This window comes from Halichoeres trimaculatus, unplaced genomic scaffold, assembly GCF_033239565.1.
Source record: "Halichoeres trimaculatus isolate MK-OKI-2021-1 unplaced genomic scaffold, fHalTri1.1 fHalTri1_scaffold_19, whole genome shotgun sequence".
Taxonomy (NCBI): Eukaryota; Metazoa; Chordata; class Actinopteri; order Labriformes; family Labridae; genus Halichoeres; species Halichoeres trimaculatus.
In genome coordinates this window covers 25,420,623-25,437,305 of record NW_027437197.1, presented here as the reverse complement: position 1 = coordinate 25,437,305, position 16,683 = coordinate 25,420,623, and the positions used below count along the sequence as shown (strand labels likewise).

The window sequence follows — 16,683 nt, the reverse complement described above, 5'->3', positions numbered from 1 at the left end:
TGTAATCACAGCAAGAGAAGACTCCATGCTGATCTTTTCTCTTCTGCCTTTCCCGTCTCCTCCGCCCTGCCAGCTCTGCTTCACATTCACTCTATGTGAAATGGATTTGGATCATTTCCACTGTCTCTGTGTGACATTTTTCCCCCCATCAACACTAGGTCTGAGCCATGTCAGTCTCAGCGCCAGGCTAAAGTAGCTGGCAAAGCCAATGATGTTAATAGACACCATTAGACCACTGTGAGCAGGTTAGCAGCACAGTCCCTGGAGGACATATAATTACTGAGAGTTGGCTGTGTTGCTCGTTGCAGTGAGCAGTTTCACACTTCAGTTTGCCATAAATAAACAACATCTGATAAATACTGAGAGGCAGGCTGGAAGATTATCCTGCAGAGACTATTGCACTGTTGGGTCAAAACCTTGAGTTTCTAACGTAAAGAGAGCACAGACAAACACTGAGATCTTAACGGTGAGGTTATGTAATATTTATGTGAGTCAGTTTCAGCAAATAAATCAGATTTTTTATCTTAATCTGAGGAGACAAAGGTTGTTCTTGGTTGTTAATGGGAAGGGACGTGTTTTGAATGAAATCTCTGGTGTGCTACTTTGTCTTAAAATGATGTAGCAGCAGTTTCAGGTGGTGACTTGTAAACAGTTGCTGAGGATAGTTACCATCCCTGAAAACAAAACCTGTTTCAATGATACACTCCAACACTCTGCTGGTATATCAACTATTCATTAAAGAGGGGGTACCTTGATTCTTTAAGACTGTTTACTGTCCATCTGGACCAGGTAGGGAAAAATATCATTAGGCAATGAATCATGATACTTTGACCTGAGATAAAATAATAAAATTCTAATTCTTAATACTGATATTTTTGTTAAAATAAACACTCATATTTAAGGTGAGTTGGAAGTACAATACATCTCCTGCACCTCCACTGCGGTAGATGGCGCTGAAGAGCTACTCCGCCGTATGTTGCCCATTAACTTTCCAATAATTATAACCTAAAAGTATATTCAAAATATTTTATTCCTGAACTTAGTGATGATGGTTTTGATGCTGTAAACATCAATGTTTTCTCTCTATTCTTGGGCCAGTTGGTTTAAAAATATCTGAAGATTAATTTTTACAGTGTAGTAGACTGATAAATTCATAATCATAGTCAAGTTTCGCGCAATGTTATTATTTTTTTTATCAGTAACATCGGTTACACCAAGTGACACATACCAGTTTCACCAACTGACCATGTCTTTCACCAATCATTTATATGCAACATTAGTTTAATGTCACAGTAGTTAAAGTCCCCAACCCCGGGGCCACGTACAGGTACTGGTCCGGGTGTCATTTGGTACCAGGCTGCTCATAAAAAATACTTAACTTACATTTTTTCCAGTTTGGTTTAAAATTTGATTTAAAAAACGACCGAATTCTCTCCGGTCTATACCGGTCTATGACTCATTCTTGATGTCAAACACCCCAAGCTAGCAAAATGGACAAAACACAAACACACTTTGGCAAGTTTCTTAAGGCAGGATAAAAGAGTCAGTGAGGAGATAGAAGAAGAGTCAGTCCGTGAAAATATTGTCTGACATCAAACCAGTCCATGGTGCAAAAAAGGTTGGGGACCACTGGTTTAAGTGACAAACTGGACACACTTGATGTTTTCAAGTTAAGTGTATATATAAAACACTGCATCTGACTTTCTTTATTTCAAACACAATAAAAAAGAAAAGTTGTTTTTAATCAAACAGTTAACTGTGTAGTTTTCACAATATTTTGATATTGTGATATTATCGTATCATGACCCTAGTATCGTGATGCGTATCGTTTCCTGCCAACACTCACCCATACCATATGGTACCCATATTTTCCCATAGTAGGGATGTAAGAAATTAGTCAACTCATAATACAAAATAACTTTTTTCACAATATCACAGAAAAGTTTCATATTCAAAAAAAAAAAAAAAAAAAAACGTAGTTTTTTTTTTTTTCAAAGAAATGATTTTTATGTCTGACCAACATAACTGATACCATTACCTTTAGAATAGGGATATAATATAAATTAAGATTTTTAATATAATTTTTGTATCACATGACAATAAATAGCACAGAGTCTACTTGTGAAATTAATGTCCTATCCTTAGTGGAAAATGCCACCCATCCACAATAAGGCAGGCTGTGTGAACAAATCAAACACACCCTCCCCAACACTGTGTGTGTTTAAAAAGCAGCTGACAGCTCTCAGTGGATCACTCTGAAAACAACAGTGAAGTCATATCTCCTTTACAAACCCTTACAATTACACTAAGCACCTTGAAACAACCAGCTGTTAGAAACCACCAGCACTCAACACGCTGGGGCTTATCGTTTAGCCCAAGTACTTTAGCTTTCGTTCATGCAAGCGCCAGCTGATGAGAGGGAAGATGATTGACAGCTAGCGTCTCCTCCAACTCTGATACAGAGACACCACGTTGAACAATGGTGAAAGTGGTGATTTGACGCTGCCTTGTTGTAGTTTTGATAAAACATTAACTTAATTAACTTTTACATTTCGTTACACCCCTAATAGTTAACTGACATAAGTTACAGCTTAAACATTTATTTTTTCTCACTCTCATGACAACTGTTGTCTCTTTAAGGCCCCCTGCTCTACAACCTCCTTCCATCTGATTGGCCAGGCCAGGGGTGGCCAACCAGAGACCAAAAGCCACAAAAATAACTGTGGTACTACAAAGAGCCACATCACAGATAGATAGATAGATAGATAACTATGAGCACATGAGGGATTGAGAGGAGCACATGTAGAGAGGAGAAACCGAAACTTAAGCATCAATTCCATCACCCAAGTACTGATCAATACTGATCCCAATGTAAGCATCAATAAACCAATATTTTAGATTAATCAGTACACCACTACTCATAACTATATATATATATATATATATATATATATATATATATATATATATATATATATATATATATATATTTTAGGAATGGTTTAAGAGCCGCACACTAAAAGGCAAAGAGCCACGTGCGGCTCACGAGCCACGAGTTGGCCACCCCTGAGCCAGGCCTTTAAAGCCTGCCAGGGAAAGAGCTATTGGCTAACTTTGGTGTTTGAGGGCATTTGAACAGGACATTGCTAAAATATCTGCAGTTTATGTATGTTCATTTTATTTTCTATCCATAACTTAAATATGGCAAACACAAAACCCACTCTTTAACTTGAAATCATCACAAATACAAAAAAAATGTGCCACAGAGAAAAATATTCAAAAACAGGAACTGCCAAGTGCCTATGTTAGAGTAGACTGTGTGTGTATGTGTGTGTTTTAACATTGTGTGTCTTTTAGTTTTGGCAAAAGGCAACTAAGCAGCAGACCTGTCAGTGTACACTAGAACTGTCTGTGTGAACAACACCATCTATCCACTCTTTCTGTCTCTATCCCTCCATAAAGTTATCTCTCAGCGAGACACCCAAAAACCCTGCCTGGAGCTGAGGGTCCTCTGGGACCTCGACTGGTTGGATATAAATAGACTGTGAGCTGGCCAGCTCATAAATACCTGGGCTCCAGCAGAATGATGACATCTCCTGTCTCACCTACAGCCTACGCAGGCCACACAAACACCTGGAAATAACAGCAAACCCAAAGACTCTCTCATCCGGTGTTACTTTATGCAAAATACACTAGAAGTCACTTGGGTTCTCTGACATCCGGGGTACTGGCCGAGCATGAAGTGTATATCATTTCCTTCTTCAAGTTTGGCTAGCAAACTTAAAAAACAGACTTTATTATCTTACTTTCTTTGGAGAGGATAATTAAGCTCTGCTGTTAAAATATTCATGACTGAGGCTGGTTTGGTAAATCACAGGGATTTTTTAGAATGCAAGAAATGTCCGACTTGAAGAGATTTAAGAATGTTGTGTCAGTAAATCTCTCTTTAACCATGTTGTTATTGCAACACCCTGGTTTGTGTTGCAGTGGAAGATTAATGAAACACTTTTAGTATGCAGTGGAGCACCATTGTGGTTCAAGAAAGCAGAGCAAGCCTCACTTTCAGACAAACACAAACCTTTCAATTTGCCAGCTCCCTACATACCCATTCTGGTAAACAGCGAGTCTTGTTAAGAGACAAACAGCAGCATTTGATGAACAGAGGCTTGTGAAAATTGATTTGCTGAGTATATCAGTGAGGATTCCACATTGTCGTTTAGTGGTGTAAACAAAGTACTAGCATGATGTGCTGTGAAATGGAAATCTGTCCATAGCAGAGAAAACCTGACAGGCATGACAGGGTCGTCAACACGTCTCCACTCTCCCCACTGTGATCAAACATTCAGCAACGCTGCTGATGTCAGAAAAATAAACCTTTAACATGGTTGATTTAATCTTTTATACATTGGGTTAATTAGTTTTATTCTAAAGTGTCCTTGAATGAGAGATTAGTGAAGGGAATTTTTACAAATAAAATGTGATTTAGCAAAAAGCTCTGGGTCAAGTACTGCAGTTACAACACAACAGGTGTTAACAAATGAGCTGTGAGAGATAAACCTGAGATACTGTGACTAGTGTATTTAAAAAGAAACTCACAGGGAAACAGAAAAACGTTCTTTATGTTTGAACATTAAATAATATAATTTTGCAATTACCAACTTCTTAGGGTAAAGCATGAGCCTTTTTAAGATACGTACATCTAAGCTTAAGGGTCTGGATCTGAAGTGTGCTAAGATATAGAATCATTCATACTTTGCATGTGCTGTTCACAAAGACCTGTTCTCAGCTGAACTTCAGGAACCTCAGTCCATCTCAGGTCCTGATTTTGACTCGTAGCTCAATTCAAACTCTCACAACCATGACCCAGGCTGCGTTCACACTGCATTCATTGATGCTTAATTCTGATATTTTTGTTTGGTTGTTCCCATTACATTTCTATATGTAGCCTGTCTGTGGGCAGCTCACACTCCTGAAGTGACCCTCATGCTCAGTTGAACAGTAGAGACGTCAACCACTAGGTATGTAACGATGCATTACAAGACAATTAAAAATCAATACAAATTTGTGACAATTAAAAATAACTGAGATAAAAAAAAAACAAATTGTGATACCCTATTTAATCAGCAGAGACTTGTTTCTCCCTAAAAAAACAACAACAAAAAAAACATGTAAATCCCAAACTAGGAACACATGCAAACCTGTGATTGTTTATTTACAGAGATATTGTATATTTAAATTATTATTGTGTTATCCATTTAGTTATTTTAGGGTTTCCGCAACATGTAAATGATTGTGGCGAAGATAAAAGCTGCCATACCTTCAGAATTAAGATCTTCCTTGTTCACATGTTCCAAATGTACTGGAATGTATTAAACACATGAAAGAGTTACATTGTAATCTATATCAATATGAGACAGAGCTCGGGCAGGGTTATGCTGTTTACATTGAGCATGGCGGAATTCCACCCTGATGAAAGTAAATTGCTCTCTTAACTTGTTATCGGAATTATGAGTTAAGTGTATTGTTAAATCCCTAACTTGCACAGAACAGTGTTTACAAACTTGTTTGGACTTGCTTTGCCCCCTGTATGATCCTCACCTGTTTCTTTCCCAGCTCTCCACAATGAGAATCACAAACATGTACTTAAGTTTCACTTTCTCTTCTCTCTTTGCGCTCCTCTCTACTCCCCTTCCCTCCTCTCCTGCTCAACTGTAAGTGTTGCTGCTCAGCCACGGCACTCAGGCTAATACATCTACAGTTTCACCATCCATGCACTGGCTGGCTCCATCACTGCTGTCTTCCATGTCTGTTCAGTGAGCGCTACTCCAGAATAACAAAGTTGAATTTAATGCAACCTTGCTATTCAAACCTAACCTGACACGCCAGACGGACAGTTTCATATATCTGCCACAGAAATATTTCACTTGTCCATCTGGGTAGCAGCTCTTCCGATTTGTTTTCAGAGGCGGGACTCTAAAAATAATCTGCAGCTGGTGATTGGATGACTGTTCTGATTAACACACCCACCACGGACCAATCCACATCAAGCCACGGTATGACGTAGCTTATGTGAGCCGATGCTTCTAAGAAACAATAGATGAACAACTACTGAATCACGAGAAACAGCTGTGAAAAAGGCGTTAGACGACAGCTTCTGTTTTTATAAATTTAACTTGAGAATCAAAGGAACGCTGACAAGTACGAAAGTCTGCTGACGTCACGTCTGCTCCCACAGCTCCCGCCTCTCTCCCCTGATTGGGGGGGGGTCAGAATTTAGCCGAGTGAATTCGTTGGTCAATGGAACCTGGCAAGATGGATCTGCAGGAGTTCAGAAACTGAATCAGGCAGGTCCATATGCTCTGCAAGGTTAATTCAAACCAGTCCTGTTAAAAAAACTCTGATGTGTCTGATTCAGTGCCGCATTTGAAAGTGGTCTGAATCTGACTCGAAAATGTCAGATTTAGTGGGACTTGTGCAGTTCACAATGACAGATACAATGACAGATATGGGTCACATTTGAGTGAAAAAATCAGATTTAGGTCACTTTTAACTGCAGTGTGAACGTAGCCTTAAAATTCTGCTCTAGCTCCAGCATTGTCTTGTGAGACAGAGGAGGACTTGAAGATAACATAAACCACCTAATTTCTATCTAAAATTTTTGAGATGCTAAAGCTGAAGAGACTAAGATTACAGTGTGTTAGCATGCCAACAATGATGAACTACAGGGTTTTTGAGTGATCAAATTCAGGCACCAATGACCCAACACCCAGGACAGTTTGGGTAAGGCACGAAAACGGACCTGGCATCCAACCCTCGACATCACTTTGTGATTGAGACGACTCCTACTGAGCCCTCATAGGAAACTATCACTTGATATAAATCTTATCTTTTCCAATGTATCATGACGTTTGACCTCATATTACTATGGCAAATCTTTCGCTGTATACCACTTATTCAAACTTGCATTAAGACCAGAAAATAAGCAATATACATTGTATTTTGTACTTTTCCTTCTGATACCGTACTGATCGGAATATGAAAAAAGGGTTTTTTTTGTTGAAAATAATGTGAAAAAAGGAGGGTTGTCTGAAGACCGCGCATCCAAAAAAACTTTCTGGTCTTGAATAAAGGGGGGTCGTCCTAAAATCGGGATTGCCCTATATCCTGGTCAGTACAATAGTTACTGTTTTTCATTATGTGTGGGAATAAATAAACAAAGATGCCAGGTGCTTAAAAAAAAAGAAAAAAGAAAAATAAATGAATACATAAATAAGTAGTGTATTTTGAGGTGTGTTTTTTTTTTATTCCTGCTGCCCGGGGGTAGTGCCCAAAAAAGTGACTACAGCATGCTGCAGAAAGAGCACCTCTCTGCATTTTTCATTACAACAATGCAGTGAGTGAGTCACTCCACTCAGAAGAAAACAGCAGGAGAGTTTAGGTTAAAGAAAAATATTGTACAAACATGAAGGACAAGATTAGTAAAAAAAAGATATGAAATAGTGTTTTGTCAACAGGGGATCAGAAACTTTAAACTAGGAGCAATTTTGCAAAAAACAACTTGAGATCGTCCAACTTTGTCGACAAATGCAAACTAGAATTTGCTCCTTTATGCCATTTCATAAAAGTAAATCTAAACAAATTTCATTTTCAGTTGAAGAAAAGGAATATTGAGATTTAATATTTGTTACAGTGGAAACATGCTCTATAAAAATACAATGAATACATATTTCTGCTCCTGCGTAGAGAGAATTCACAAACGGCTGAAACAAAAGCACACTGCAGCTTGCAAAAGGTGCAGAGTTAACATTTTCGGCTGCTCCGGATCAGCTGATTGATTGACAGCCTGCTGCTGAACTTTCTCTACAGCAGTGAGGATGATCGGAGCACTCTGTCAGCGGCAACACTTAGAGCATAAGCTTTGCCTTTGCCATCTACATAAATACATAAAAAGAGATGCATTATTGCCATGTTGATTGCAGAGCTGGGGCCCCTTCCAGACATGTAATCTTTAAGTGTGACAGCCTGAGAAACGGCACTCTGCTCTGTGTTTGTAGCCGCCTTCAAAATTCCAAACACCCAGCAGTGTCTGGTGAGATGCATTCACTGACTGAAATAACTTTTACATAAAGGGCTTTCATTTGACAGAAAGTAGAGGTTGCTCTTTGTGATTCTTTGTGGCTGGATATCTCCGTCTGGAAAAACAATTTGAGCAGTGCCAGAAATACGGCACAAAGACGTCATTTTCCAATTTACACAAGCTTCTTTTTTTCTCAGGAAGATTTTACAACAACCAATAAATAATGACAGCAAATAAGATCTGTGAATGCTTATCACATTGAATATAGTGCCTGTAGACTTCACAGTGGAGGAAAATGAAGGATGAAAAGAGAGAAGTTGAATCTAAGAAGATGAGACGCAATGATGGGGAAAACAGGCTTGAGCTTTATTGTAACTGTGAATAATCTCAGGTAGGTTAAGAAGAAGAAGGTGACTGATTTCTTTGTTCCTCTAACAAGGACAATTTGTGTATTTTGAAAAAAAAAAAAAAAAAAAAAAAAAAAAAGATTTTACTACACCCTTATAGACTGGATAATACATGGACGTAGTCTTCATGACATCACCCATTTGTTTCTGATACAGACTTTTGAAGCCTGTCACCAACAGAGGCCATATTTCAAATTCTGAACTAAACCTAACATCGTTGGAGTTTTAATGAGGGGACCAGCCTTTTGCCTCTTCCCAGAGAGCCATGTGTGCCCAGCAAGGGACAAACTCCTGTCAAAAAAAAAATAAAAAAAACAATGTGGGAATGCTAAAAACTACAGTTCTTGGCAGAAACACTGCACTGAAACACACTAAAATCTATGCAAGCGTTTTTGTCTTCATTTTTGTAAAAACTGATATGAGCCACACTCAACTGACAAGTCCAGAAAAATGTCTCAGTTCAAGATACTTAAAGACAAGGGTGAGTTATTAATTGCTTTAAGACGTTAAAAAAAAATCTACCAATGGGGTAAGAAAAAATTACTCATTAAGTTTCTTATTATTAGAAAAATGTCTTAAAAAAGAAACTTTCTCTTATCCCAGTGGTTTTTTTTTTTTTCACCTTTTACAAGCAATACAGACCTAACTTTTGTCTTTAAATAACTTGAAATATAACATTTCCAGGGACTGGTCAGATGAATGAGACTCATATTAACCCCAAAAAGACATTTTTGATTGAGAATAAGACAAAAACCCTTGATAATATTCCAGTTTTTTACATTGTGGGAACCACATAAGACATTGTAAAGCTTTCTCTGTATTAAAAAAACCTTTGCTCTGAATAGCTCCTTTCACTATCATCACATGTGGTTGATTTGTTTATAACTGGTTATTTCCAAAGTTATTGAACTTACGAGTCTTGCCCATTTAAGTGCAATCAGAGATTTTTCTTCCTGAGGAAGTTAAGGGGATTTAATGTTGACAAATTTCTTTTAAAAATGTTTTACTCATGCTTTGTTGAGTCCATTTTGACCTTTGCAATGATCTGCTGGTTTGGTAACCTTAGCATTGCAAACAAAAGCAATGCGCTATATATTGCGTGAATGTTCATTTTTATTGAAATGTGTGCACCTATCTATATTAATACCTAAGAATTGAACTATGCTCACTAAGCTTATATATATAAAAAAAAAATGTAACCTATTTATATGATCAATACAATAATAATTTTTCATAATTACAAAAATATTCCATTATTCATATGTCATAAAAATAACACTTCAGTGTGTTGTAGAAAACTTGTATCGCTCATGTCAAGCGTATATGCCTATTATTCTGAATATCTAGGTGCCTTTAAATCTTATTTATCTCACATTAACTGTCTGATATGGAGAGTATATATATATGTGTGTATGTATATATATATATATATATATATGTATGTATAAATGCGTATAACAATGTGTGCATCTTTTATATAAACATGTTAGACTTGCACTATGAATACTATACGTACATATCAAAATAATTACTGTTATAATTATTATTATAATTATTATTGTTTCATATGTATTTATGTATGTATGTAATTGTATGTATTTATATACATATTTCTTTATATGCCTGTATATAATATTTTGTATATTGTACATATTTATGCTTAAGTTCATATATTTTCATCTAAATATGTATATTTGTGTACCCAGATGTGTGTACGTATACATGGATGTAGTCCAAAACGCTATTTAGATAATTATACTGAAGATATCATATTGTTCCTATTTTTGAACCAGCGAAAGAGTATGTATATGTGTATGTACATATGAATTTGAATGTGTATATATATGTGTATGTGTATATGTATGTATATATATATATATGTATGTATATATGTATATATATATATATATATATGTATGTGTATGTATGTATATGTATATGTATATATGTATGTATGTATATGTATGAATATATATATATATTTATTTTTTGATTTATCTTTTTCTTTTTTCATTCTTTTTTACTTTTTGAGATAAGGGTAGGCGTTATAAGCTCTGCTTCAGCCTACACCTTTTCGGTCAGTCTCTGTTTTTTTGGGGTTTTTTTTTTGACGGCTCGATCATTTTCTGTTTGTTTTTTTGCCTTTGTATTTTTCTACTTTCAGTATTTATTTTCCACTGTTAAATTGACCGAAATAAATCAAATCAAATCAAATCAAATCAAAAGCAAGCTAGGAACTGTTGTCAAACTTTGCAGGAAGATTGTTGGCATAGACTTGAATGATCTTAACCATGGTTTTCAAGTAAGAGCTGCTAAGAAGGCAAAAATAGACATGTTTGTTATATTACATACATTGTGTTTGTTGGGCCTTTTAAATAATATGGAGAATATAGACAGATGCTGCTTTTCGCATACATTGCAAATGGTTCTTAACTATACAGTGTTGTTTTTATCTATTTATCTTACTTTTTAACTTACTGTCCATGATGTAATCCATGAGTTAGTCAGACTAACCTATACATATATGTTTTTTCTTGTTTGTTTGCTTGTTTCTGTTGATGTATGTACTACGGCTGCAAAACAAATTGCCCCTTGGGGACAGTAAAGATTTTCTTATCTAATGGGTGACCAAACTGTCAGGCAGTCTGTAGCTGTCTGCAAAAAGGTTCAAGATAGACTTGAATGAGCAAGTCCACGTCCATTGACCATAGGCTTCAAAACTCTATATCAAAAACAAATGGGTGATGTCATGGAGATCATGTCCATGTATTGACCAGTCTATAAGTAAGACATAAAACCAATATGAAACACCATGGACATTATGGAATGAACGGATATCATTTTCAAGGCCAGTCCTAAATACCCATAATTTGCCTTTCATGGACCAATGCCTGAAATCTATAAACCTGAGAATGATAACCTTCCTGTCACAAGGAATGTGGACCCAGCATTTAAAAAAAAAAAAAAAAAAAAATTTGATCACTGTTTAACGTAACCAAATAGGTTTAAGAGCTATGACAGTTTTATCTCGGACAACTATTTTGCAGCTCATGTATTTATTAGCATGACACACAGGCCAGGTGTTTCTTCTAAGTTAAAGCGGCAGTAGTGTTCTAAGTGGGACGGAGTCATAAGTGAAAACAGACCTGCAGGGAAAGACACTTACAGCAGTGCCAGTACATTTTTTTAAATAAATTATTGAAAAATGATTAAATTTTAATATGGTTAATCAGGCAAATATCAGCCTCTGAATATCTGATGATAAGTCGATCCTTTCTGCAGACCTAATGGAATCTATTTATTTGAAAAATCTGGCCTCAATTATTGGCAAAAAATGCAAAAGATGCATCAAAAAGTGAATTAAAGTAACGTGAAATTCTGAACATCTCACGAGTTTCTCTTCTTTTTCCACAGTTTTACCTGAAACGCTCCCATCCTGAGCTGCAGCGCTCTGGACAACAACTGAAAATTTCACCGCTGAGGTCCCAGACCAGTCAATATGAAAGACTAAAGTACGATTCAGAGCAGACAACAGTTCAATCATTCAATCTGTGGCTGAGAAAATACAAAGTGAGCCTGTTATGTAGCATCTGTCTCTGAGTACAGAGAGTAGCATCGCTCTTATTGAACTGAGAGAACAATAAAATGTAACCTGGGGGGCAGATCCCTCTGTGTCCAGCACAATCAATAAAGCTATTTTAAACCACACTGATGCTGCAGCTGCATGTGCGCACATGAAGCTGTAACAGAACACACACCAAGAAAAAATGACACAGCTGGGCCATGTCTGTATGTGCACACACACACGCACACATACACTCTCCAATCATACTTAAAACAATTGGCGCATGCAAAAAAAACATGAACATGCAAGTGTTGCAAGGCTTATGCAATGAACACCCACTTTTTTCACACCGTGCCCACTCAACACAAACCACTTAACATGACCATATCTGCAATAAATGAAGCAGAAAAGCCTTAATTCTCGTTATGCATACACTTTTACTCAATAAATGCTCATTTGCATGGCCTTAATTGTCATTTTCCAGAGCTCAGAACACACTAACTGCACAAAACACATGCGCAAGTTTGCATTCACACACTTGCCAACATACATGCTGTCTGTCGCCCACTTAATGATTCAATCTGTGGCTACTCTTCTGTCTGCTGCTTGAGTCTGTCCTGCATATGAGTGTTATAAGGAATGTGTAAAGCAGCTTCAGGGTTTGACACTTCAACAGCTGATCTCCATGCATGAGAAAAAAAAAAGTGTTGCACGTTTTGATTCAGTTTTTGAACACAAATGTAAGATGAGGAAGCTCTTAAACTTTTTTTTTTTTCCCCAGACAATGAAAACTTTATTTTTGTTAGTTTCAAATGTAAGAGCAAAATTAGACTTAAGGTATAAAGTCTCTGCAGAAATGTCTTGTCCTGGTTAAACTTTTTCAATACTTAAAAAACTTTACGCAAAGAGTAAATGACGCATAAAACCCACCGTCCGTTTTTGCGCTTTTGCATGAATGTTTTGACTGCGTTTGTACCTTCTTGGAGGGTTTATGGGTTTAACTACTTGTACACCTTGAGGTGTCCCACCAGTTGTATCTCACAGTAATAATAGTTCAGTCATATAGTGTCACATTCAAAGTTTCCTGAGCACGTCAGGACGCATTTTAATTAAAATAAAAAATAATTACAAATAAATAACATATTTTGGATATAGATCGATAAACTCACCCTGGTTGCAATGGCTGAAGCTCAAGAGGAAAATTCCCAGAAAGAGTGGAACGAGGAAAATTCTGTTTCCAAAACTCATGTTTGCTGCGACATCTATCACCGGCTGTCACTGAGGTACTTCTAGCCGAGAGGTATTGGGTCAGAATCGAGGCAGGATCCTCCACAAGCACCTATCCGCTGGTCCTGTAGTTCTTACATTTGGTCCGGGTCTGCGTGAACTGCCGGCTGAATGAGCAAGAAGAGATCCATCTCTCACCTGAAGGAAGCGACGGCGACGACGCGGAACGGACAGAATTTGGATCAAGTCGAAAAAAAAAATCTTATGGTAAAAAATGTACAGACAAGGTGAGAAGCTGCAGCTTCTAACAACTTTGTAAATTTCCAACAGACTTCAGTCGCCAATACTGCATTATTCAGAGGAAAGACTTTTTCTGTTTTATTTCAGAAGAAGTGAGACCCCGTGGCGCGCGTAGTCGTGACAGGCTTCAAATCCTATTGTTGTCTCGTCAGTGTGTCTCGGACTCTCAGCTCCCTGTCTCCAGACTCCAGCCCGCTCCGCCGCAGCAGAGAGAGAAAGGGAAGGTGGATGGAGAAATGATTGGGATGCAGCGGAGGAGAAAGTGAAGCAGCGGCTTCAGAGGGAGACTGTGCGCATCTGTGCAGGATGCTCGGCACTAGAGGGGGTTAGCTGACAAGGCAATGGCATGTGTGTGTGTGTGTGTGTGTGTGTGTGTGTGTGTGTGTGTGTGTGTGTGTGTGTGTGTGTGTGTGTGTGTGTGTGTGTGTGTGTGTGTGTGTTGTCTCATATTGGTTTTAAGAACAGCTTCCCTTTTTTCAGAAGTATTTCAAAATTCTCACGTTTGCCTCTTTCTTTTTCCCCCCAAACTACAGCTTCTATCCTCTTTGACATTTCTTTACCACGTGCTTTTTTTTTTTTATCAAAAACGAAATGTTGCTCTAGTCTCTCAAAATTTGCATTATGTAAATATAAACTACATTTGACAGGAAAATGATTTGAAATCAAGCAAAATACAAATAAAAGGAGAAAATGTATACAATCTAATCTTGTTAGAATACTGACTCCTGTCTTTTCAAAAACAGCTTTCTGCACATGAACACTGACATTTCCTGTTTACCTTATAGCAACGGAAATCCTTACTTTGAGAAGTTTCAGGGAAAGTTGATGCCTCAGTTTTAGAAAGTGAATCCAAGGTAGATTGCGATCTGGAGATATGCCCTGGCTGACCCCAAAGAAGTATAAAAAATAAAAATAAAACATATTTTACTCAATCATTCCCTCTTATATTTCATGAAAAATGACTGCCGCGAGATGCAAGACATTGACTTTTTTGCTCACCAGTAACTGTGGCCAGTGGTTTCCCAGAGCTACTAGCCACTCAGCATTTTCACCAACCACAATTTTGATGTTGAATAATTATGTTTAGTATGAATAAAGCTGGCTATGAAATGCTAAAGTTTACTTGAACTCAATTTACAACATTTTTAAATGGAAATGACCCCAGAGTACATGCAAATCAAGACTACATAAATGTTTAACGCCACAGGTCGTGATCAGGTATTCAGCTCTGATCAGGTTGTGCCCCTTATTATAAAAATATGCAGACTATACAGGCAAAGTCATTGAAGAGGAGTTTACTGTTGCATAAAATGAAAGTGGTGAAGGAGTATAGACGATTTAATGAAACGAGAAAAAGAAAACTGGAATAAAAATTAATAGAGACACTGTCCGTCTGAACATTTATTCACAACGGAATTTTTTGGTAATAAAGAAGGCATCGTTTTCATTGGACAAGAAGTCTCATCATTCAAAAAATGTGTCATGAAGAGGGAAAAAAAAGATATATAATTGCATTTATTCACAATGATTTTGTATGTTTACAGTATTTCAAGGGGGAACTAATTCTAAATTTTAAAAATAAATGTTTCTATAAAAGGAGGTTTAAATGTTTTTCATACAGCACCTCATATCTATGACCAGTTTCTCTTCTCTACATTTACTCCTCGACACATCCCCCCTGTCTTCCCTTTCCTGCTCTACTGTGAGTGTTGCAGTGTGAGCTTGAATAGGCTTCATCAGATAAACGTCCTCACTTTTAAAAAGATACAAGAGTTTTAGACTGAAAAAAAAAAAAAAAGAAAAAAAGGATGTCATCTTGCCCAGCTTCAAGTGCCACCAAACCAGGGCCGCGGGAACTAGGGGTGTGGTGGGTGCTGCAGCACCCCCTAGCGAAATGAAGCTCAAACTCCTATTATTTAGAATGAAGTTTCTTAAATTAATATATTTTGATTAACTATTTTTTTTCGCTGGTATATTCAAAAAATGAAATTCAATATGCTCAAAACTAGGAAATAACTTAAACTGAGTTCACCCGAATTTTTGCCAAGGGTGATGCGCGTCCCTGCTGCTCGCTGTTGCTTGTGCATGAATGTTGGTGGGAACTATAGAGGCTGACTGCACCTTCAGCTCTGAATGTTGGGAGATGTGTTTAAAGGAGCCAGTTCACCATGCAGCACAGTACAGGAGGTTGCCTCACATCTTTCCAACATGCAGCCCCAAATTTCAAGAAGTGGAGAATCTGATAAAACTTTGCATGTGCCGACCTATCTTTGTTGCTTCTTCAGAGAGAAGTTTTTCAACCTTGAGATGCATGTCTCAAAAGAGACAGGCAAACCTGACCCTGAACCATGTGCACGGAGACATCCTTCTGTGTTATTTTTTTATGCTGCCGCCGAGCAGTTCGTATTTGTGTATGCATCATGCATACATAAATGTTGGTAGTCAGCACCACGGTCAGTGCAAAAGCACCTGAACGCTTACCGTAACTTAAGACCTGGCACCGCGTGTGTGTTTATGTATGTGTGCCCGCCTATGCATCCCTCCCCCCAGCTTCTCAGCACCCCCTGCTAAAAATGTGTTCCCGCAGCTATGCACAAAACTGCTCCCCCTGGTGGCTGACTGCAGTATAGGTAAAACAAAACAAAACAAAACAAAAAAAATCCATCTCCCCAGTCATTCGAGATGGGCTGTGGCAAATCTTTAAAAAACTAATACACCTTGTAGAAATGTTTCTTATATGTGATTGTTGTGGTGATTTGAAGATATTGTTTAACTGCTTTGTATTTTCCTTGTATTCCAGTCCCTTTTTTTTCTGCAAAGTTTCATTGTCGTTAGTTTTGACAAGTTTACAAATGAGGCTTTATTGTCACGTTTAATGATGATTGACAGCTGATGTTATTGTGTATCTTTTCAAGGATTATAAAATATGTCAGGGGGGAAGAGCCAAGAAGAGATTCAACTCTTGAAAGAAAAATAAATAAATAAAAAATCTCACCTGGCTTCACTCAGATTCTCTCTGAGTCCCTCATAGCCTCTGCTGTGCAGACTCTGGCTACACAATGGCGGCACCTACACTTACACTGGTTTGTGACTCAAAGCCTGAAAAT

At 37.6% G+C, this 16,683-nt stretch overlaps 1 protein-coding gene across 2 annotated transcripts in view; it reads right to left on the bottom strand.

Moving 5' to 3' along the window:
* LOC141807999 (ephrin type-A receptor 6-like) overlaps positions 1 to 13,858 on the bottom strand; it is a 293,417-nt gene extending 279,559 nt beyond the window's left edge. The window contains exon 1 of one of the 2 annotated variants that reach the window (XM_074694268.1): positions 13,219 to 13,858. In XM_074694268.1, coding sequence (XP_074550369.1) covers positions 13,219 to 13,297 — 79 coding nt within the window. In that variant the 5' untranslated portion in view covers positions 13,298 to 13,858. The remainder of the gene's footprint in view (positions 1 to 13,218) is intronic. The other variant, XM_074694269.1, reaches the window with a different exon arrangement.
* Positions 13,859 to 16,683: the final 2,825 nt, after the last annotated feature.